The sequence below is a fragment of the Pleurodeles waltl genome, chromosome 10 (genome assembly GCF_031143425.1).
Source record: "Pleurodeles waltl isolate 20211129_DDA chromosome 10, aPleWal1.hap1.20221129, whole genome shotgun sequence".
Taxonomy (NCBI): domain Eukaryota; kingdom Metazoa; phylum Chordata; class Amphibia; order Caudata; family Salamandridae; genus Pleurodeles; species Pleurodeles waltl.
Genome location: NC_090449.1, coordinates 242,679,593 through 242,704,980, shown reverse-complemented (window position 1 = coordinate 242,704,980; position 25,388 = coordinate 242,679,593). Strand labels below are relative to the sequence as shown.

General features: G+C 42.5%; 1 protein-coding gene across 8 annotated transcripts in view; it reads right to left on the bottom strand.

Moving 5' to 3' along the window:
* EEF2K (eukaryotic elongation factor 2 kinase) overlaps window positions 1–25,388 on the bottom strand; it is a 199,976-nt gene that overhangs the window by 148,349 nt on the left and 26,239 nt on the right. For 4 of the 8 annotated variants that reach the window (XM_069210299.1, XM_069210295.1, XM_069210298.1 and 1 more), the window contains exons 2-5: window positions 13,438–13,487; window positions 12,475–12,824; window positions 3,732–3,782; window positions 1,201–1,301 (exon numbers count right to left, since the gene is read on the bottom strand). In XM_069210299.1, the coding sequence (XP_069066400.1) occupies window positions 1,201–1,301; window positions 3,732–3,782; window positions 12,475–12,765 (443 nt within the window). In that variant the 5' untranslated portion in view covers window positions 12,766–12,824; window positions 13,438–13,487. The remainder of the gene's footprint in view (window positions 1–1,200; window positions 1,302–3,731; window positions 3,783–12,474; window positions 12,825–13,437; window positions 13,488–25,388) is intronic. The other 4 variants (XM_069210301.1, XM_069210297.1, XM_069210296.1 and 1 more) reach the window with 3 other exon arrangements.

Below are 25,388 nucleotides of genomic sequence, written 5' to 3'. Positions count from 1 at the left end.
CTTGTGGAACATGAGTTGGACCTAAGATTGACCTCTGGCAGAAGCCGCCATCTTGATCTGGCTGCCGACAAGTGGTGTAGTCATTACGAAGACTTTGAATAGCATTTTATTTGTAATCAATGGCTGCTATTTTTAAAAAATTTGATCCTTCTGAGACCTAATTACTAAAAACTGTGTTGAAAAATGGGAATCAACTCTATTGCCCAGCATTACGAGCCCACTATCTTCCCCTGTGAACACGGTAAACATTCTTAGACACTAAGGGCCATATGTACAAACACTTTTTCCCATAGGCACAGAATGGGGAAAAACCTTTGCTACATCTGGCCCTAAAGGCCTAATAACGGCCTTGGCAGAGGGGATTTCTCCGTCACAAACGGATATCCCGTCCTCTCTAGTCCAAGCTCCATAGGATATAATGGAACTTGTAATACGGTGAGCAGGATATCCATCACATTTGTGACCGAGTAATTGCCTCCTGTAAGGTTGTAATTAGGCCCTAAGTTTTTGTTTGAACCCCAGATCTGTTAAGTCACTTCCATTTGCTTCTGGTATTTAAAATTGATAAAAAAGAGTTTACTTTTTATTCTCTCAGATTTCCACAAATAGGTATTTACCACTCTAATTCAGTTGCAGATGGATTATGGTAATTGAGCCCTCTGAAGGTTGTGGATCAAGCAACTGCTGCTGAAGCAAAAAGCTGCAGCTCAACTGCTCATCAAACACACAATGACATACCATACTACCCCATTCTCTCCCAGCATCACTGCCTTCTGCATGTACAGAGGATTCAATTTAAATCTCTGACCATTTTCACAAAGTGGTATATGACCAGGCTCCAGCTTCTTTTACAAGTAAATGTAAGATTTACAATCCTCCTTGTACTCTACGTGAGAAAAGTAAAATTCTTTTGGAGGTGTCCAAAATAAGCACACCTTCTTATGGTGAAACGGTTTTTATGCATGCATCTGCTTAACAGTGGGATGCCTTTCTTCTTTGCGTTGTCAAACCCCCCTGGTCTCGTTCAAAGGAGATTAAAAAAATAAAATTCTCATTTTGGGCTGAATACAATTGGTCTTACTTTTTCTGAGTTTTATGTTGACAGAATTCTGTTCAATGCCAAGAAAGTAAAGTGTTCATGTACTTAAGAAATACTCCGTAACATACAGTGCCAATCTCTAGTTCCAGAAGGTTACAGACCTGTAGCGAGTTGCGTGCTCGGTTTCAATGTCCTCGATGTGAAACTGGGCCCAGGGATCGGGCATGTGCTTGGCCCTCTGAATGGCCAGCTTCCACGTCTCCTGTAAAAGTCAGAAACTCATAATGAAGGCTCTAAATGCAAGGCGAATGCTGCTTTCACAGATGAAAACGTGTTCTGTCCTACTGCTGCAGAAGTGTCCAACATTGGTCCCCCGGGTCAGAGCTATGTCAAAGTATATTGGCTAATGAGGGCCGGGTGTCAAAACAAGATTTTCAAAACAGCCTCAGGAAATAAAATTGCAAATAATCTAATGTCAGCAATTTACAAAGACAGCGTTCCCCTGAAATTTGGCATGACCCTGACCTTCGTGGACTAAGGATGGACACCCTTCTATTAATAAACGCTTCTGAAATCATGTTAGTATTTCCAAGTTCGACATGCATTACTCACTGAAAACAAAGATCTGGCTTTTATTTATTTATATGTCTGGGGGACTGAACATATTTCCAAGGCAAATTTTATTTCCTCCCACTAATTAAGGATGGGAGTTAAGAAAGTCATGATGAGATCATGGGAGCTGCACCTAATGGTTGGAAGTGCTGCAGCATCCGCATACTCCAAGTACAGGAGCAAGGGCTAGGATGGGTGGGTCACAGTTTCAGCAAAATCGAAAAGAAAGATGTCCCGCACCACCAACTAGCATTAGCAATACAGCCGAAAAGCCAAAATCATATTTCACCACTTGGGCTCTCAATTTCAGTTGTGAGGAGTCATAACTCTCCATGTTTCTGCAGAATTACCACCACAGACAACTACAAGTTTTATCCAGTGCAAGGTCCATCTGTTAAACATAAAAGCTTTTCCGCACACATTTTTCAACTGCTGAAAGCACAAGCAAAATGTGGATGGAAAAACAGCCTGGAATTTGGGAACAGCATACGGTTTGGACTCATAATTCCAGGAATGGTATGGTATTCCCCATTCTGAGCCAAACCTTGTGGTGGCCGGTAACTTAAGGGACAATACTGGCTAGAGATCTTTAAATCACAGCCGGGAGTTCCACCACCGTCACCAGCAACTTCAGAATGAGGGCTTTACTGGTCTGATATTTTTTTGTTAAACTGATTTGTGTTGCTTTGATTTCTGTATAATCATTTTAATCTGAATTCAGAATCATGTAAAAGCCAAATGAATTCCGTTTTCAGAGAGTAAGCTTAGCACATTAAAAAAATCATGTTCTGGATGTAAAATACTTAAGGCATTTAACCGCAGTGTCCCACATTATGGGCCAGATGTAGCAAAGGGTTTTTCCTATTCTGTGTCAATGGGAAAATGTGTTCGTACATATGGCCCTATGTGTGAACACAAACAATACCAAAATTAAAGTGACTAGAGCCATGTTGAACTTTCCTCTGTTTGACTGAATTTTACCTTTAAAGTAATATGAAAACGTGAAAAACTAAAATCTGTTAAAAATTATGATTTACTTCTAGAAGAAATTAATAAAAGGTAATGCCAGGGCTCAAACCGTGGTCCCTTCTGGAATATAAAAATGAAATGCAGGATTTATAATATAAATACATAGATAATTAACACTGGAGCACAGATATGGATGAGAACCGGTCCAGCACTTTTTTTAAATTTTACTTTAAAGGTAGAAATCTGCCCACCATAAACATTTTGAGAAAAACTGCATTTGATAGAACGCACAATACACCAATGAACCTCCACCATCGCAGTCCGCATCCTTTGCTGCCAAGCAGCCTGTCCCTTTTAGATGCCAGACTTCAACCACACTCCCCACACGACAGCAAATATTTGTCATGCACAAAGCAGTGAAACAAACTCAAGCAAGGCGTTCACCACAGGCCGCCATAGAAAGGTGTCCAATGTGTTACTTAACTACTGCAAAACTGTGATTGTAAATAGTGCTACCAAGTCAAAAGAAATAAGAGTCTCAAACATATTTGGACAGGTCACCATGCAACCTGGAAAACCCTGAAAACAGGTCATCCAGCAACCCAGAAAATCTCTCCTTTTCACTACTTTCATCTAAAGGTGGGAACCTCATCAACTTACAGTCAGAGTGGTGGTTACACTTTGCTTAATTTTGTGGAACTTACGTCAACGCTCAGTTTTAATGGACAAGTGCTTCCCTTTGCCCACTAACCCACCCGCCCTTTCTCTGTACAAGTGCACTTTAGTGCTACACATACTGGCAAAGAAATCACTAACTGGACTCCCTATGTACAGGTTCATGTACACATCTTGTAGATTTTCCATTCTTTGAAAATGTGCGCCTTTCCAACCGTGTTGACTGTAAGTCAAGAAGTTTCCACTGTCGATGGCAGGGTGCATAAAATGTCACTGTTGCCTACTGTTCCATTCATTGTCAATGACAACATAAAATGTACATGATGATTACAAAAACAAGATTTGCTCAATGTTGTGGGCCGTTTAACACTGCTAGAAGAAACAAAGATTTCATTTTTGCAGATGACGAATAATAATTGAGTTTGGTAGAACCTACCCGACCACGGTCAGTCAAAGTGCCATGCTTAGAGGTTTGAGGTTTGCCACTCTAAAGAACATATGGAACACGTTAAAGTCATGCAAACATCAAGAGAGCCGCCAATCCACTATGAATCATTTACAAATATCTGCTAGTTGTGACATGCTCAAACAAACGCACTTTGCATCTCTTTTATTTTGTATTTTCAACAATAGGTAAAGCAATACATCGAATTACGGAAACAAATTTTACTGCACAAACAGTTACTACAGCATGCAATTTGGAAGACAAATAGTAATCAACGTTTTGTGTAAAAGCCGTCGATTGGTTTTTGATGTCTGACTCTCAATCAGGAACCTCAGCGACAGATCAGAATGAATCCCTCGTCATCGAGCTGCCTCTGAAAGGAGATTATTATTCCAGTGATCTTGTACAAAATGGCACATTCTGCTGCACAGGTTTTGCCCAGCTAGGCCAAGGCGTGCCAAGCCACCGCAAAGCAAAAGATGGGTCAGTTTTCAGATTGACCAATGACCAAAGGACTTGCAGATCTCCCTCGGTATCCACTACATGTATATTCTTCTCTTGCACTTTTATTACTGATGGTCTTAGAACCTGACTATATCTAGTATTTGGTAGATAGTCCAGTCTTAACCTCAAAAATCCTTTGGCTATGTACGTTGCAAAATAGAATGAAGTGGTACCCCGAATCCAAAGCCGCCTCTGATGGGGAGCGTGGAGATGAAGCAAAAAAAAGAATTGTAAGCCATGGGAAAAAATGCACCAGGGAAAAGAAAGAATCTGGTGTTTCAACAAGTAAAGAGAGATTATTGTTGGAAAAGCATCACACACAGGCTATAACCTGAAACTTGAGACGTTCTAACACAGCCCTCAAGAAAATAGCCAAGGAGAGTGTAGCCTGTCTGAAACTTTTAGGGTGTGCTCGGTTGTTAAAATAAACAGGAACATATCATTATGCATAGTACAATGTGATAGTCTTTTTATCAATAAATTCCGAAATGGTTGTGTAAAGGAAAGTGTACAGATTTCGACAGAACAAGAGATGGCATAGTTGCAGATCTCTTCATTTAACTGGTGATGCAATTCCCTGGTCATATACAATCCTTTAACATGTTTTCTCCCATCCCATACTAATTCCTAAAGAACGTCTAAAGTACATCAGTGGGCATACCCAGTTTTATCTGATACAGCACATAAATAAATCCCCCCTACGTTATCATGAAAATGTGGTAAATATAATACATTGCTTCGGTTTAATTCAGTAAGAGTTCCCCCTTTAGAGTCCAGGGATTTCTATTTATGGATTCACCACTGCAGCATTCATCTATTATTTACTGATTAAGTAGAAATGCAACTATTTCACACTCTTCGTGCGTGTTAATCTCAACAGTGAGCATTCACAGTGTTTTTTTCATCTCTTATGTGGGATGCGGGTGATTCCACCCAAGACGTTTCCGATCCATATAACAGAACCGAATTTCCGGTTACCAAATTATTAAAATCCATGATGTAAGGTTAAACTCTTATGATCATATCAATGTAATGTTATGTTCTACTTGCACACCAGATGACACATGCGATTACCACTAATTTACACCTGAATAAAGACACTCAAACTGACATGAGATGGGCAGAAACTGGTCTATGGGCCTCATTACGAGTTTGCCAGAGAGGATTACACTGCCACAAATGTGACGGATATCCTGTCCGCTGTATAACAAGTTCCATTATATCCTTTGGAACTTGTAACAGGGGGGATGGGATGTCCGTCACGTTTGTGACTGGGAAAATCTCTTCTGCCAAACTATGAATGAGGCCCTTATGTCTATTATGGGAAGGAAATAGCATCACCACTAAAATCAAGAGTATTGTTAACCTGAAATCTCTTATTCTCTAAAAACCTCAATAATGCTTATACATTTTTTTATCTTGTTGGGATTTTGTTTTATTGCACTAGACTTTACACACAGTGTTACTCCTGAGTCTTCTGGGATGCACCTAGTGTCTTGATTAATAATAAGATTTAACACTACCAGGCCTGGTAATACATCCATTGATTTTTTGTTTTTGTTTTAACTAAAATAAGGATTTTAGTTTTGTATGAAAAGGTAACACTTTGCACGATATTTGAGGATGTAGCATAAACTGTTAACTCCAGATGTGAGTTGTGAAATATCAATGGTCAGATGTTTTGGTGGTGGAGAGAAAGTGACATTTTGCTGACTCCTTAACTGTCAATAGTTCAGAAATGTATGCTCATATGGGCAATCTGCTATCGTCTCGCTGGTTGCACTCTTGATGGCTGCTTAGTATTACCTTGCTGTAGCATTAGTCTCAAAGGGCAAATCTTTTGCAGCTATACGAAATTCCTATTTTGCATTTCCTAAACAGCTAATCCTACAAAATCACTATTTAGGAAATGCAAAATGGAATGTACAAAAGTAGAGATTTCTTCATATTGATCCCTAAAAACTAGGAATCTCTATTAGGAAATCACTATTTAAGAAATGATACACCATCCGTTCCTTGGAGCCTTAAGGCCCACAGATAGGAATGGTTTTGCATTTCCAAATTTGCAATTTTCTAATAGTGATGCCAAGGTTGTCAATTCTCCCATATCACAATGAGGGCAAGAGCAGAATGGGAGGATGTCAGGAGGCTAAACAAGATGAGAAATGTATAACATAAAAAAATGTTGTTCTATGGTGACACCTTGTTGCCACGTACTGCTAATGACAGATTGAGATGCTGGTGGAAGATCACACCTTGGCCCTAGGTGGGTAGTTCTCTTGAGATATTTCATGATAAATTAAAGGGGGCGAGAATACAATACTCACCTGGTGTAATAACTCCTCCACTTCCTAGTCCTTAAGCACTCTCAATTTCGAATATATGGCATTAGACGGTGCTCTTTATCTGTACTGTTAAGTGTGTCTGCACTAGATGTAATGCAGCCAAAGACAAATGCGTGTAACTCGCATATGCCCTGGTCAAAGCACATACTAGTCTCTTGTTTGCGTCCAGGATGTTCCTCTGCCCATGAAAAAGCACCTCAATACAATGCCCTACTTTCCAAAAAGGCAGGTGAAGCCCTCGTTGGCCCAACTCCCCAGAGGACCTTTCGACACTACAGGTCAGGTTAAGAAAATAACAATTTCACTGTTGAAGACTGTTCTCTCAAAGAGTTATTGGTAGAATGTGTGTCTTAGGATGCTGTAATACCTATAAAATCTCAGCTTTTTTTCACAACAGACTGGGGGTCAACTAACATCGGTCCACAAGCAGAATATAAGTGAGAGAGACATTGCAGGAGCAGACGTCTCCATCTCATGGAAGGTAATATGGTGATTTGGGAGCTCCAACCAGTTTCGTAAGCATACAGATAAATCAACCTCGACAATGGATATGAAAGCATAATAATTTGTCAGGATGTGTTAGATAGATGTTTAGGGCAGGAAACAATATTCATCCCATGTGGATGTGGCTTGCCGGGCTCTGGAATAGTGGCATTTTTTCACAGTCTGATTCTGCATATATCAGCAGGTCTCAGTCGGCTCAGAGGCTTCGGGTTTCAGTGTGCAATGGGCACCTGGTGCTACTGGAGTCTCGTCTGCCTCTCCCTGGGGTTATGGGAGGCCTTATAAGGTGCCACATGACGATGAAAACTTCAAAGGCATACTCCACTTAAAAAGAGAGTTCAAGGTGGCGCCCACTGGCTCGTCACCCGGAAAGCCTGGAGCCAGGCGACCGATGGGAGGGACAATTAGCCCTAACAGCTACATAAACAGAGCATGGTGGCTTTTGTCACATCCTGGGAGGAAGCGGACTGGGGATGCACTCTTGTGTTTCTCTTTGTGGCTGGGCCTGTAGCACATGAGAAATTAAGAAGGTGGCATTGAGAAGTGTGGGGGTGCCATTGGGCCTGAGAAGCTTTGCCCATTTTTGAGTGCCTGGACTGACATCCTGGGAGAAATCACCCTGAGGTGCATTAAAAAAAAGTGCGGAAGACAAGGGAAACCACCAGGGCCCCAAAGGAGATCAAGGGAAAAAGAAGGAAGGCAGAGTTAGATATGGAGGATTTTCTCTCACTCTAAGGCATCATTCCAGGTCGTCAGAGGAAAAAACGGTACTCAAGATTAGGATGAGGAACACAGAGAGAGACCCAGAGAAAGTGATTCCCTAATAATGGTTGCCTTGCATGAACTACAGTACATGACAAGGAGGATAAAAAAATCCACCTCAACTGAGGGGACTCTTTCGTTACTGGACATATGGGTAAGAAAGATGAAGGGTAAGTTTCAGTGTGTGGTGCAGTAGATCTCTGGATTGAAGACCACTGTCACAAAGTTGGAATAGACTAACTCACAAAGTTGGAATAGACTAACAAGGCCGCAGGGAGATTAAATCCTGCATCGCCCATGCATTGACCCAACTATATACATAGCTGGAGTATGTAGAAGGCAGAATAATGGCTGTTAATATCCACCACTTCCACGTCTGAGACAGACTCAATAGAGGACACCCTAGGGCAAATGATACAAAGGCTTTCAGAGGAAGAGATCCTCTCGGCTGAACTTTCAACATGCTTCACTGCATGCAAAGCGTAGCGATTATCAACAAGAGACCCGAGGTTAGCTTTAGTTTTCAGAGGTACCGTGATAGCCAAACTTAGTAATCCATCTGAAAGAGTGCTTGTGCTGTTTGAAGTCAGGCACATAAGAGATGCCACACTACATGGGAATAATGTTTGAAATCTTGAGGTCTATAATCAACCAATGTGGCACAGAAGGAGCTGTCTACAGAGTATCAAAGGAACCTTTGCAAATTGAATCTCAGATGGCATCCCTGTGCAGCCCGTAATAATACTCAGGGTTGAATACAGTGGCAAAAAACACATCTTCACACAGGTGGAGGCATTTCTAGAGGAGCGTATATAGACCTTCACTGAACTGCGATAAAAGGTACCTAGTTTTACATGGAATATTTATGATCTTTTTATCATTTTTATGTTTTTATCTGATGAACTCTGTTGTGTACTGTTATATACAGCGTTTGCTTTTTAGACTTAATAGAGCTGTAGTTTGTGCCTATCATGCTATTCCCCGAAACAAACTACTTCTTTGGTAAAAATAGGTGCTGCAGGGGGTACACCCTACCCCACCTAGAATACCTTTCTCAGATACTATGAAAGGACAAGGGCCGCTGAAGTTCATGGGCCACCCTATGCATTGTGTTCCCAGGTCACAACTTGGCATAAACTAACCACAGTGGTGACTGAAAAAGTTTGGATAGAACTAGAAGGGTGAAGTAGGAACTAAGGTGTTGCTGCCAAACTTGGTAAACTTTTAACACCACTTTCATAGTTTTCACCAGTGGAGGCAAAGGAACAAGGTTTGGAACTTACAGCATAAAGAAGGTGTTCGGGCCTATAAACAGGCCATATTTACATGGATGGTTACCAATGTGAGAACAATACAACCAGTTACCTATGCACTGCACTGTTACATCCTCTGTCGGGCTAGGGGCCTGATCTGCTGACTTGGAAACTGTGGACCTGGGTTCTAATCTCAGCCACATGCAATGGCTCGGGAACTGAGGGAGCCGGAGTTACTCCAGCACCCCCGGAAAACTTGAAATAGTTTAGAAAAACAATGAACAGCACAAAGTCCTTCAAATATTTGATTATGTTATATTTTCAAAGAAGCTCTGTCAAATATCCAAGTGCCTACTGAGGTGACATGATTGTGCTGCACCCTCACTTCAAAAACTGTTCCAGCATCACCAGCCATATGGCAGTAAATACTGGGATTCTGGAAAAATCACAATTTATCAGTGCCTAAAATTGTAAATATGTAAAAAAACATAGGGCCAGAAGTGCAAAGCCCTTTTGCGATAGCAACCTTGCGATTAGCAAGATCACAATATTTGAGATCGCAGTGGCTTTTCAGTATGTATTATTCTCATTTTGATAGTCTTAAAAGCCTTTTCGACTCGCAAAGTTAGTTTAGTGACTCATATCGAATTTCAATTAGGAAGGGGCGTGCCCTCTGATTCGATATGGCATGTTTCAATAATTTACAGCTGCAATCACGGTCGCAAACCACTGATCGGTTGACAGCCTCCTCAAAGGAGTTGGTAGGTGATTTGTAAATGGTAAAGTGTCTCACTGGGCACCTTCCCTTTGGTAATGGTGACTGGTGTCCAAGGTTTCTGAGAGGGACAGGGGTCCGCGCTCCCCACAGTGGACCACTGCCTACTCCCCACACAGTTTACCCAAATCTGCTTTTTTTTCTAAATACAGCAGTAGTTCCTTAAAGGAACACCAGCTGCTTAAAATAAAATAAAAATGTTTGCACCATCCCCCAGGCATGGCGGTCTGGTGACACTTGCAGGCCACCACCCCTGAGTTTGCAGTTAATCACAAAGGGGTGCAAACAGCGACCCACCCAATGAATAGTCATTAGGAAGATCATTCTGCGCACCCCTCCCCCCCCAACCAAGATGGGAAATTTTGTGATTTGACCTATTAGTACGTAGGTAGCATCCCAAAATCATAGACCGGCCATAAAACGTAGGTGCACAATTGGCAGCCACCTTTGTGGTGTCTTTTTAGTATATCTGGCCGTAATGCAAACGTAAATATGTAAATTGGAATTGTATCTTGAAAAGCAAATGTGCAACACCCCAACACGTCGCTCTGTTGCTATCCAGCTAGGATTGCGCTAGATAAAGGCCAATACTAAATACTTAGGAACAGTGTACTTTTGTTATTGACAATACTAAAACACACATTCACCCAACCGTGTCGGCGCGGGGATGATACGAAGGAGCGGTTCAAAATATTTTAGGACGGTTATACATTCATAAAACCGACGTGCAAACAGCGTTTTTTTTTTAACAACGGTCGGGCACGCAATACCAAGCACTTCTCAGCCAGTGCAACGCGTCTGTGCACGACCGCAATGCGTTTGCTTTGCATTACGTAACCTGGCCCCAGGAATGTACTGTGCGCCGGCCTCTCTGATAACGACATTATCAGCCCCCGGCTACCACTAGCAGCAGCTGTCCATCTGGCAGGAAGCAGTGTGGCCGTAATCCGGATGCTGCTGAGGGGGTGAGGGCTCTCGGAAACATACAGGCATCACCCGGCTTGGAATCGGACGCTAACCAACCCAGGGCGTTCCTGGAAAACCCGCTTTCCTGCTCTAAGAAACGTGTTCCCTGTGAAATCTATACTGACAGCGCGATTCTATGCACCGGCAAGCGATCGTTTTCCGACGTAGGCCGTGAACTTTCAACTCACGCCCGGGGACGCGACCACCCGACAAGTTTCTGGTGTTTCCGGGTGAGATGGTTATTTCAGGTCCATCGCTAGGGCCCAAAATTATTGTCAGGGCCCGGTAGGCCTTATACTGCGCCGGCATTGCCCGGTAGGCTGGAGGCCGATCTTTGAAGCCTGAGGGCCATCCCTAATGCCCCGCCACTATCTCCAGCTCCCCCAGGTTAACAGCAGCAGCCACGGGAGGCTCCTCGAGAGGGATAGAGAAAGAGAGGGAAGGGGGAGGTAGAGAGAACGCCATCAGAGTGGGCGAAGAGGGCATAAAGAGAATGGGTGAAGCCGATGGGAACGATGCTAGTTTGGGCATTTTTGCCGGGGCTGTCATTCGTTCCCCCAGTCAGGTCCTGAAAACTGTACTATACATGTTCAGGAAGACAAAAAATAATTCGTGGGACAAAGTGCCTGATGGGTATTTTGTTTACCCATATGCCTGCACCAGGGTGTGGCTTTACAATCTGTCTAGTGACAAGCGACGGTGAGAGGCCGCTTCCAGAGCTGAGGAGATATTTAATAAAATATGGAGAAATCATATACATGTGAATCTTAACACTGAAGCTTTCCTCGCACATTTCTGTAACTTGACCAGGCAGTGCTAAACAGCTTAGAAAACGAACCAAAACTATTCATCATCTACTGGGAACCTTCCTACTTGGCATGAGAAATTCCACCTAGAGCAGAACTAACAATCAATCGCTGCAGCCATCAGAAACAACCTTCAATGATAGATGATGTAATTACTAGTGCCTGGGGTATAGTTATACATTTATCTCCCACTGAGGAATACAAGTTATGTTGTCTGTAGGTGGTAAAGTTCAAAAACACAAGCTGTAACTTTAGTGTATATGCCATTAACAAATATTCAAAGCTTGCATGCATCTGCACAGTGCTGTTGTACAATTTATTTAGTCCAATGTTTTTTGCACGTTTGAAGATATGCATGCCGCAACTCCTGCAGACAGCAGTAGGAGCTATAAATACTGAAGAAGCAGGAGGGCTCCCAGGTGTATGCCTACCTCTCACGCATTCAGGATACTCAGGGGCAGTACCAGCAGCAGGAAATTACTCCTAGCAGATTCCAGTCCATCATTTTTTTCCTCACTGTGCAGCTCAAGACAGCGAGCAACCATATGCAAATCAGCCTTGGTCCTAACTTAATAGGGAAAGTTCTGAAGGAACTGTGAGGTCACTTCCTCTCTGAACAGGAAGACAAATAACCCCAGCCCAGTTTGAGCCTTGCTAGGCCACTGCAGCGAGGTTAAGTAAAGTTAGGCCTCTGTTGACCAGATTCGCCAAAGCTAGTCTTCTGTTGACAAGGCCTGCCTCTGATTTCCTAGAGTGCGGAGAGGTTTGACACACCAGTTGAACATGCTATATTGTACACTACGCAATCTCGGGCCTTACCCTGTAATTCCTGGGAGAAGAACTTGTTGCGTACTGTTCATTCTTCACCAAGTTGCTGAAGTAGTTGGGCACCGAGCTGCTGATGGGCTTGTTGGACACAGGGTCGTCTGTAATAGGACAAATGTAATAGTTGTCTTCCTCATCACTGTCCTCGTTGGCATTGTCCGAGGAACCACCTGTTTTTTTAGTGCTGGCATAACCGGAGGAACGTTCCCTTGTAGCGCTGGCGTTATCGAGGCCTTCCATACTGAAAATTAGATCTTCTTCTGCCATGATTCCGGAATATGACATTTAAACCCTCAATGATGAAACTAGCCAGTATTGCAGTGGACGGCACTGGTGGGGTAGACCTGTTTAAAAAAAAATAAAAAAAAGGTACCACTTGAACTTGTACAACAGAACCGTATTACAAAATGAACACTACTTTTACCTGCAGACTGAGGAATACTGACTGAAATCTACAAGCAAAGGACACTGCTAACTGTTACATTAAGTTTTAAATCACTGAGCCTGGTTTGGAGAAAGAACAATATTTCCAACCAGACAGCTGAAGACTGACACATTCCTTAGAGCATTTCATACCAGCAGGGAGGGAGGGGGTAGGAACAGGGATTTTCCTGTGTAACGAAGCTCAATGGAAATATAGAGGACACCCACACAAAAGCAGCTTTACAGGTACTCACAAAATTTTCTATGGGTGTTCCATACCCAATTCATGCACCTAAAATGATTGCTAGCAAAGTCTGGCTTAACTGTATACTGGAATTCAAGGCTACCCAAACACCCCTGCATTTTAAGGATGTGCAGATGAAGGAGTTGCTCTTTCTGGAAAACGTTTTCCAAGTGTAAAATCTGCCTCGAAGAGGAAATTAAACAGTGGATGATGAACCGAATAATAAAAAAAAAAAGTGATTACCAAAATAGGCTTTCCAATGGGAGAGTTCACAATAACTCTTGTTTTACCTGCAGAACAGGTCCTCGGTGATTTTAGTGACAAGCTGGTTCGTGCCCACCTAGAAAATAAAGAAGCACAGATACCCTTTATAAACATTATGCTATGCAGTGACCTGTTTTGTGACTAGCTTATGGATAGTGTCTTGGCACTGTGATAGGTCTTGTTTATCATTCCACAGAATGTCGCTTTCAGTGTACCAATGTGCATTCAGAGCACTTTCCAGCATTCGCTGGTTAGGACACATAAAAAGCCAAACACAAACGCCCAGACCTTGACACCATCTCAACAAAGCTACCCCTATTTTCAGGAAAAGCCACTATGATGAAATAACATTTGCTTAAAGATAAATTACTACAATCAGTGCAGCAAAAAAAAAAAAAAAAAATGACAAACTAAATCAAATAATTTCTAGGTTTTGAAAGAATATGTTTTTGTTAAATCCTAAAAAAATAAACGATTCACAGGAAAGATCATCTTTCCCTAAATGTGTTCTTTCTGTGGCCTGAAACTTAATGGCAAAAAACATCTTGACCATGAGCTTAAAATTAAATCATGGTCACTGTTTCTACTCATAGTGTATCCAATTCTGTTAAACACTACCTTGAAATACTGTGGGTCCGCATTGATGTCCTCTGCCACTGGTCATATAGGAGAAGGATCAAATCTTTGGAGCCTGTATTCCAGAATGGGACAGCTATGGTCACATTTCAAGCGGGAGGAGAGGCACTAGTGGACACAAAGGCATTCCCAACAAGGATGCACGCAAAACAAGCATTTGCAATGCAATAGGTCTCACATTTACTTGAGTTGGAACTCTTGGCGTTGTAAATGCATACCTGGACCTTTTTTGTTACATAAAGTGGACAATCCTGACAAACATTTTGGTCCCTTCTGCCACATAATTCCAGTGGCCCTGCATAGAAGTAAAGGACTAGTAGGCCTATTGGAATATTTTTTCCAAACAAGACCCTTAAAATACAAACTACTCCCATGTGCAAAACAAAAGTCCCAGCCATAAGCTTAAAAATACACTAAATGGTTGGGTGGGTTATTATTTTGGGGTCCCCACTAATGTAGTGTGGGGCCCAATATATGATCTAGACAGAAAGAGCACCTTGTGGTGGACGTTTTGAAGGTGGTCCCATTGTCTTGGGAAAACCACAGGCGGAGCTGTGAGCAAAAATGTTTTGTAAAAGGATTGCCCTGCAAAGAGGTATGGGGTATGTTTCTGAGGGTTGCATACATTTTAGTATGGTGACTGTAATGCTCAGAACAGTCCCTAGAGGACACCACAATAAAAATAGCATTTCCAAGAAATATGGTCATGTAACCATATAGTTAGCCCCTAAAGGGCATTACCATATAAAAACAAAAAGCTAGAAAGTAATGCAGTGAAACCATATGTTTAGCTCCTGGAGAACCTAGTGCATTCGCATGCTACAATCAGGTGTAAAACAAAAGTTCCAGCAATGAAAGGGCTTAAACAGATAGTGAATAGTGGGAGGGGTTATTATTTTGGGGCCTCCACTAACCTAGTGTGGGGACCCAGAGATGATCTGGACAGAAAGAGCACATTGTGGTGAATGTTTTGGTGGTGGTACCAGTGACCTAGAACAACCACAGGCTGAGTTATGAGCAAAAATGTTTTGTAAAAAGAATGCTCTGCAAAGCATTATGGGGCTAGTTTTCGAGTGCCTCGAACATTGTAGTGTGTTGACTGTAATGCTCAGAACAGCCCCTAGAGGACACCACAAAACAAATAAGCATTTGTAAGAAATATGGTTATGTAAACATATAGTTAGCCCCTGGAGGACATAACCACATGAAAATAGAATGGCAGAAAGTAATACAGTCAAATCATATATTTAGCGTAATGTATTACATATGTTAAGGGCAAGGAGGCTTACTACAACGATATTCCAAACAAGGCCCTTAAAACACAAAATACTCTCAGCTGTAAAATAAAAGTCCCAGCCATGAAAGAGCTTAAACCGACACTGAATGGTGGGAGTGGTTTTTATTTTGGGGACCACTAGCCTAGTGAGGGGACCCGGAGGTGACCTAGACAAAAAAGAGTGCATTGTGCTGAATATTTTGGTGGAGTGTGATGGGGAAAGACAAAAGAAAAAAGTAGTTATCCCTCCTGAAAGTATATCGGCAATCGTGCAATAATCCACGTAATAGGATCAGTCTGCAAGGTGTAACAAAAGAGCCTCAAGGCGGGACAAACGTAAAGCATTTACCAATGACATTAAGGGATTGTTGAAAGGCAAGCCCAGGAACAAATGAAAGTGAGAATAGATTACAACAGGTCAAAAATCAGTGCTTTCGCGCTGCTATGCTCAGCCTAAAAAAGGACCTATGCCCCTGAATCGTAACCTGATGCTATTTTCACCAATTACTTACAGACAGGACATTTTGGGTTTATTTCCTTTCGGCAGAGCTGAGTGTACAGTGATTAAAGATGAGCACATCCAACAAATTTCACAGATTATCAAGTCCGATATAGGGCAGAGAGGCACAATTTTTTATAGCCATGAATGGAGGTGCAAATTTAGGTACAAGCCTACCGCAGATAACTGCAGTATGTCCATGCTGTCGGAGTGACACCAGGTAGCCTTGGTGTGCTCTGTGCCAAAGCTAATGGGTACAAATGATCAACCACTATGCTATGCCTGATGTCCAGGATTATGAGTGCCTCGTCAAAGCTGACTGACCACACCAGAGAAAAAGCAATTTGCAAGCAAACTTCACCCAGGTTGTTAAATTAGCAGAAGGAATCATGCTGCCACTTTTCCCCTCCACATAAGCATTTATAAAAGCAGATTTCACATTTCAAAGACGACTATGCGTGCACTAAACCCAAAGGTGTCAAATCGGTACTGGAACCCGAATATATACAGAGGCCCACCATAAACCAAGTGAAGTCTGAAAAGGCAGGTCTTCAGCTGTTTTTTGAAAACCACAAAGAAGGCAATTTCTGTGATATGAGGTGGCAGAGTGTTCCAAAGCATTGCTGCCACCAGCAAGAAGGCGCTGCCACCCCATCCGGCCATACAGATTCTAGGAACTTGAACTAGCTTCCGAGTAATGGACCTAAGAGTACCACCCGGACAGTACTGGTTGAATAGAGAATTCAACTGCTGGGAACTTTTTTTGTGTAGAGCCAAGAAGACCAGACATAAGGCTTTAAAAAATCCTCTTTTTTAACATTAATCCAGTGAAAAGAACAAATACCTTCACTTACCGATACATGCCGTGTAATATTTAGAAAGAGGCAGGCCATCCACATTCTGGACAACCTGGAGTTTGTTAAAGCAGGATTTGTTGATATTGAGGTAGAGGGAATTGCAATGTCTAAGCATGAAGTAATCAGTGCTGTTGTGACAACCTGGCTTACATTTTCTGGGATAAATAGAAACATCTTTCTCAAAATTTTGGATGATCAGCAAACAAGTACTGATCGTACGACAGACCTGGTTTTCAAAGCTGAGTGTTCTCAACTACAACACCCAGGTTTTTGTCTGACTTGACCGGGGTAGGAAGAGATCCACATTCACTTTGCCACCAGGTATCAGACCAGACCGAGCCCTGGGTGCCAAAAACCAATACCTCTGTTCCTCCAGCACTGACAACTGTTGATGCTGGACATATATTAATTGACTTTTCCAGCCACCCAGGTCTGGTCATTGGAGATGGGTAAAATGGTTTGAGTATCGCCAGCGAACAACAGCACTTGAAATCCAAATTAATACGAAGTTCCATATAGGGTTACAGTCTTGGTCCTGTGACTTGATACGGATCTACATTGCTTGGATACCAATAGACATTACACTACTGGATAATTCCTTGCTTACCTGGGAGGATTATACAGGGTGCAAGGAACTGTATGGTGCGGGCCTCATTAACCAAGCAAGTTTGTCTCCTTTGTACAACACAGCCTTGAAAAAGTTGCTATGACTAAACACGTGTTGACTGTGTATACTGGATGTAATTTGTGACACAGTTGCTTCTTTCATAAGAATTGGACTTCTGATGGGTGCTTTTGGTACTTCATTCAGACTACGATTGCGTGTTTGGTTTTGCCAATCCGTTGCAGCCAAAACTGCGAGGTTTCATTCTGTGTCACAAAGCGTGCAAACATGTAGCCAACAAACTATGGAGTGCCTGTTCTAGGTCAAACTGAGCAGTACTCGGACTGTAAGACATAATTGGCTATGCATGTCAATTCAACTTTTAAATTGTGACCTAGAGACAGTTGTCTCGCCAGCCTTACGTTCTCCAAATAAAAATAATGAAAGTTTTTTTCTCTCTCCCACCGGCCTGTTCAAGTGACATTCACATGTTGCCTCCAAGTACCGCAGTGTACAGCAAAGGACAATTGATCTCCCCAATTTAGCCACTGCACATCTTTAACTGGACTGGCAGCATTTTGGGCATGTGCACGTCCATCTTAAAAGTACTCTATTTCAGTGCCACAGCTGCTAGGCCAAATTATGTTTTCATTTCATGTTTTATTTATTTATTCTTGCAGTGGTCCTTTTTGCTTAGTTTATTGCAGACATGCACGCCACATTTACACATTTATGTTTGCATTTACAGTGTTAACATCTATTGCACACGTTTGCAAACCCAAAAAAATCATTACATTTAATGAAATAAAATAAAGAAGTCTTGCCAATGCCCTCTACTTGGCTTTCAAGTTGCCTGCCAGGAAGCGTAGAATTCTTTACTCATCCTGTTTTCCTATATATTCTGTGAGGATAGTGTTGCACGTCCACTATGATTAATGTTGTGTCAGTAACAAAATTAAAATCTAAGAGTATTTTAAATCAGTCATAGATATTCGAAATTAAGAAATAATGCCATGCATAAATACATATATAAATCACGAAATTGAATTCCGAGGCACCACTTTACAACTGTAGATGTATAGTTGTGATTAATACAACAAAAAACTAGCAGCTGACACGTGTTTTTCAGATAATCAGCTTTCTTGGGGCCAATCTCATCCAAGAGAAAAGTTACTGTTTAATGTATCTGATTATTACAGCATCATTAAAACGTAGCAGATAATAAAGATGATCATGCTGGCTGTTTTTCATTACGATGTGATTTTGACCAAACACATTCTACACGAACTAGAAGGGTTTGGCTCATTATTATTATTCTGAGTGAGGGGGATCTATGTCTGCTATTTTTCTTTTGTCAACATAAGGCTGTTCGATAAATACAAGGGTGCATTAACTCGCTGACACAGCAGTGTAGGCTAACGGGCCTGGATCATACCAGTGTGTATATATTCAACACTAATACTTTTTTGGCGAATCTGGTAAATGTTGGTGAATCATTCTGACTGGTGTATTCTGCACACCACCATACCCATTGCTGAAGGAACATAGTCTCCCATCCCTTCTGTCTCTTTACTTGCTTTCTGTTGCCTGGCAGATCTCCTGCAATGCTTTATGCACTGCACATTAAACCTTTCACTGGGCAGGACAAAGCGTTCTCCATCGCAAGCTCTGCTCAACCCAACCAAGAGCCCCGGATGCAGACTGACAGCACTTCTGATTTCTGCCAAGTTCTGAAGACTTCAGATTGTTGGGAACTCATCCTTTGTACAAACTAGCAACCTCTGGTCCCCCCCTTGCAACACAAACAAGAAAACTCTCTAATTATCTACAATTCTGAAGGCCATCTGCTCCAATAGTACAGAAACAAATGGTGTGACTGACTAGAGCCATGTCAAAAGGGGATGAGTGCTAAACTAGCAAACCATGCAGCCTTCTGCAATACCACCGAGCCCCGACTGCTTCATTAGAAGAAATACTTCCAAGCAGTTATCTCCTGCATGCACCCACTCAAACTTCCAATTAATTGTGCCACTCTCCATAGAGGATCCTTTGTCAGTTGGTTCAAGACATATCACATCTCCTTCTGTACTAGTTTTGCCCAGCTACAAAAAAAAACATGAAATCTCCAGGAACAGGAACAATTTTTGTAATTTTTAGACTTCTCTATAATAACACTCATGACGTATTTCAACTGGAATGAAAACAAGTGGTAATGGACACCAAAAATAAATAAATATATGCCTAGTCTTTATAGTCACTCATAACTCATTGCCATGGCCTAACAGCAGTTCAGACCACTGCATATAAAGTCCATCAAGACGGACAAAGAGAAGCGTCATCTATTAAAGCACGTCTCTCCCCGTGTTTCACTGAAGCAAAAAATAAATCTCTGAAAAGCTGTACACAAGAAGTAAAAACATTAAGCGAAATATACATTTATAACAATGTTTCTTCTAGTTACACTGTGTGGATTACCAATGGCGATACAATTTACGAAAGTAAACCCGGACAGGTTGAAAACATTAAAATATTTTGAGTTGCGTTTCCTGGAATGTATCACATTCTCTGGTACTGTCCACCACGGACGGTGATGACACATGACCTGCCACGTACAGCCCAGATTTAACCAGTGTACAGAATGCCTTCAGCACCTGCTTCACACAGATCGGTCACCGGCTAAAGTTACCTCCATGCTTCTCGGGTCAGATGAGCACACTCAGCCTCCTGTGGTTATTCCCATGCCAGAAAGCACTTAGTCTGACAACTTCAGGAGAAACCCTATCGCAAATGAAAACGTAGCAATGAATGTTGCAACTTTAGTCAAATGAGCAAAAGGCTACTGAATGAATGTTGCAAACACGTGTAGTTCAATTCACAGATAATGCCAACACACAACCCCGGACAAGCCTACTTAATCCGCTACTCTATCCCGACATTGCCTTTGCACTCATCTCAGGACTTTTTGGTTTGAACACTTTTTTTCAGATTTTTTATAAGAAAAAATACACAAACAAATAACAAGTACGAATACCAGTTACGTACATGTGTCACAAAACAGAATAACTGTTCAGGGGAGAATTCAACGAAGTAGTTTATATGGCTATTGTTCATCATCTTCCCAAACATGTTTTAGCAGATTTTTTTCTTTTTCTTTTACAGGGATTACATTTTGGATTAAACCTTCTAAAACAAACTAAGGGATCTTTTAACGATGTTACTAATGTTCTTGCTGGAAAGCAGTTCCATATGTTTACCACCTTCCTATAAAACTCCAATGTTACTTCTGTGTATTCTTGTGAGGACTCTGCCTGCCCTGGTGCAGTACAGATTTTTAACATTTTTGCCTGCATGCTTTCATGACAATCTGCATTAAATAGTGAATCAACCTAATAAGCACTTTAGTTTTGAGCAATCCCACATATGTTCAATTGTATGTGTAAAATCAAGAACCAGCACTAGTGCAATGAATCGCATGCGTCCGTTCTCTCTGGGCCACAAGAGTAAACGGCCTTATTCATTGCCATGAGTGTGCATGTGCTCATCCGACTTGTCTATCAGGTGTGACTTTCATGAGTGAAGTGATAGGTTTCTGAATTATTCCAAATTAATATTAATTATGGTATTGGATTGTAGTGATGCATTTGTACAGTGCTTCACTCTCCTGACAACTCTGATTTTCATCAGTCCCTGGATACCCTTTTCGAGTACATGGTTGGCGGTGGCCTAAAGCAAAATGAGGGGGCCCCTCTGCAGAATGCGATGAGGGGCCCTGGCATCTCCCAGATACTCATTAGTCGTGGGCTCAATGGGGGGGCCCCCTGGACGGGTGCCCTCGCTACCCAGAAAGCAAGGGCCTGCTCGGGAAAGCAGAGTGGCTTTCTCGAGCGTTTAACTATTTCTTATTCCATGCCTTCGCACACATTTTGCAAGGCATGTAATGGCATGGCTTAGAGGGTGAGGGAGGGGGTCCCTCCAAAACAAGGATCCCTGGGTGCACGACAGTGGGGGCTGCAGGGGCCTCCGTTATTCCCATGGTTGTTGGGCGGGTGTTGGACGTAGGATGCCCTACCAGGCAGATGAGCTTTAGTGACATTCCAAACACGATGCAGGGAATGGCATTGCACGTAGGCATCAATAGTTGCAATAGTTGTACCAACTGGACAGATTATACTCTACATTTTGTGTTTATAATGGTGGGAAGAGATATGTTTTTAATACTTTGGCAATTGCATCTAATTTCACAATCATCCTTGTTCGCAGGCCTTAAGTTCCAACAATGAAACTAGTAACCACATAGCTTGTGCATAACAAAGATTGCGCCTCTTATGCCTTCAAAATACATGACGGTAAATGGTTCCCCTTTCAAAATGCAGACCACTAATGGCTGACCGGGATGAAACAATTATTAATTCGATGAGAACCTTTTTCTAATCTTTGTCTAAGAGCACGTTTTGCTGCAGGTAATTTTTATTTAGCCTCAAATTGTGTGCTGTGTGTAGGACTGGAAAATGGCTGCCAAGGTATAATCTTTGAGAAAAGGCCAGAGTTCAAAATATCCCTTTGTGGTTTTGATGTGCAGTGCTTAACTCAGCCTCTGGCAGGCATGTGATACAGAGGAGGTCCCTCCATGAGGGCGAAGAAGCATGGGCTTGACACCCCGACACCCCCCCCCGCTGCGAGTGTAGAAAGTGTAAAGAATAAAATGGTAATAAAATAATTGTATTACCATTTTGTTTTTTTACTCTGCCTGCCAGAGCAGAGTGTGAGGGCTGATTACCAGGGAGGAATGATGGCCACTTCAATCTGAAGCGCACATGCTGGTTTGGCCGGCTGTCTAGAGATGGCCAGCCAGACATGCTCACTTCAAACCTCTCTAGTCGGACCTATTTTAGACAGCTGAGTGGAGAGCAGACACAAGCTCTAGTGCCTGAGGGAGCATCGAGCCAGCCCACTCCAACCAACCCTGGGGCTTCTCTCATGCTGCTTAACATTATTACCAGCATGACAGCAGCGTTTGGATTGGTTAAGGGGTTTGGCAGTGGGTGTGGACCAAACACTTGGAGCCATGGACTGGAGAACATCAAGGATGTGCTGCAGCTAATGGGTAAGTAAACATTTCATTTTTCATTATAAGAAAATGTTAATATAAAGCATGCTATGCCGGTGATTTAGGGCCTCATTGCGAGTTTGGCGGAGGGGATTACTCCATCCCAAACGTAACGGATATCCCGCCCGCCGTATTACAAGTTCCGTTATAGCGTATGGAACTTGAAAAACGGCGGGCGGGATATCTGTCACTTTTGGGACGGGGTAATCCCCTCCACCAAGGTTGTAACCAAGCCCTCAGTAATTATATGTTATGCCTTTTATTTGATCTTGCATAAGTTGCGTTTGTGGCTGTTAGCTATTGCCAGCATGTTTCCTGTACAGGTTATTTACTTTATAGATAAGAGAGTATAGTGCAACAGCCAGAACTGCCGACTTTTGTGCTAGGGGTTTGAGTTGCAGAGCCAGCTCAACATCCTGTGATTCTGGGCTAATCACTTAACCTCCCCATGCCCATAAAAAATGAAGGTGGACCTGTGTAAAGTAACTGGTGCTCATATAAACCACTCCAATACCTTCAGACAGAGTCTGAGCAAAACTGATTGTATAGTGCATACTTGAAACTCTGTGTTTTCATTTTTGGCTCACGAATTGTGAGAAACTCGCACTGCCTTCAGCCTCAGCTCAAGAGCTCTGAGTCGTGGGCCGATATAAACAAACCACTCAACAAGCCAAGATTGGCATCTTTGGCATTGAGCCTAAAAGCATTGTTGGATTCTCATATTCCCTGTCAAAATATTCACTTCACTCACCCCAGCATTTTCATATGTCTGCAACCGCCACTGATGTGATATCCACATTTTACCGAAACCCATCTGCTCAAACGTAGGGGAATTGAGACTGTGTTCCATGCAAAGAAAAAGTCACATGATAACACCATGGTTGCCTTATTTGTTCATGGGAGGCTTTTTGTACAGCCACTCTCATAATCAAGACTGGTTGACATAAAAAACGAAGGCGGTAAAACTCTTTCAAGGAGGTGTTACAAAACACATTGACAATACTATCCAAAACACCTTTCGGAGGTTAAGGTGAAACATACAGTGCCAATTACAACCTGTTAAATAGCGATGACTACAAAAAGTAAAGATAGGGAGGAGGGGAGGGGAGGGGAGAGGAAAAGCATGTGTTAGGATGGGAGCTTAGTGCTGAAGAGTAAAGTTTTAGCTTTTTAGGGAAGTCTAAGATTTTCAATGTTGCCTCTATTCTAATGAAAACGTTTAAAAGCGAAGGAGTGGCTCTGGAGACTGATTTCGCAGCAGAAGAGTTAACACTGTACAGCATCAAATTAAGGACATCCTCATTCCTCACCCCTGCTTCTCATCCATCATCCCTACTTTTCATCCATCATCCCTACTTCTCATTTATCATCGCTACTTCTCATCCCTGCGTCTCATCCCTACTTCTCATCCCTGCATCTCATCCCTACTTCTCATCCATCATCGCTACTTCTCATCCCTGCGTCTCATCCCTACTTCTCATCCCTGCATCTCATCCCTACTTCTCATCCATCATCCCTCCTTCTCCTCCATCATCCCTGCTTCTCCTCAATCATATATCATCCCTACTTCTCATTCATCATCCCTGCTTCTCTTCCATCATGCCTACTTCCCATCCATCATCCCTGCTTCGCTTCCATCATCCCTACTTCTCATCCATCATACATCATCCCTACTTCTCATCCATTGTCCCTGCTTCTCTCCCGTCATCCCTGCTTCTCATCCCTACTTTTCTTCCATCAGTCCTACTTCTCATCCCTACTTCTCACCCATATTCCATCATTCCTACTTCTCATGCCTCAGCCACCATCCCCACTCCTCATCCATCATCCCTACTCTTCATTCCTCATCTCTCAGTCAAACCAACAGATTTTCAGATTTGTGAAACACACCTTCACACCAATTGGCTGGCAACAGCCAATCAGAGTTATGAGAGGCCTGCATTCTATTTCACTGAAAAACAGCCTTCGCAGTGCATGTGCTGGGTGAAGACGGAGGAGAGGAAATGCAACTATGTGTTTGTTTCCAGTGAATTCAAGGTGGTACTGCTTGTGGATGCTAACTAAATGTCTAGGCAGGAGGGGCCTGTAACATTGCTGACATGAAACGTGAGAGGGCTCAGTAACCCCCAAAAAACCCTAATGGTCCTCGCATATCTGGGTAAACACAGTTCACAAATTGCCTTTCTGCCAGACACCAAATTAACACGCAGCACTAAATAAGCCATTGGCAAGAGACGGGCGATCTAGTGACTGATTTCCTCATACTTGCCTTATTTCAGAGGAGGTAATGATACTAGTTAAACTGGGAGTCCAGTTCACTCAGACTTGTACTGTGGTAGATGCGCAAGGAGGATTGGCCATCGCAGAGGGGTTTATATGGAGATCATTGATCACTACCTTATATGGATGACCCGGGTTTTATAAAGCGGTCTGGCGTCATGTACACACTCCGAAACCACAAAATATAGTATGGGGTGCAGACCTCAACATATTTTTAGACCCCACATTAGATATATCGGCCACGATTGACTGGCATGGGAAACAGGCCGCCGGGGTCATAAGAGTGGGGCTGGAAGAATATAGCCTAATAGAAATGTGGAGGTTATATGTGAAGGTTACGCCACCCATTAAGTCGTGAAGTTACCTTCACCTTGACAGTATATGGGTCGTGTTATTGGTTGCTTACACAAGAACTTAGAGCCTGAGTGGAGTAGGTTGCACACATGCCCAGACAATATCAAACCACGCCCCGGTAAAATTAACCCTGCTCTTACCCTTCATACTCCCCAGCCCATGTACCTGGAGATTTCAGCCAACATCCCTGTTAGAAGCCGCCTTCCAGGAAAGGGTGAAAGCAGCTATTATACAATACTTTGCATTTAATGTGGGCTCTGTGGAAAGCATGGGTACCCTTTGGGAGGCCTTCAAGGACATGATAAGGGGTGTGTGTATTAGTACACACGCAGGTTGTCTGAAATCTATTCGTAGTCAGACGGTC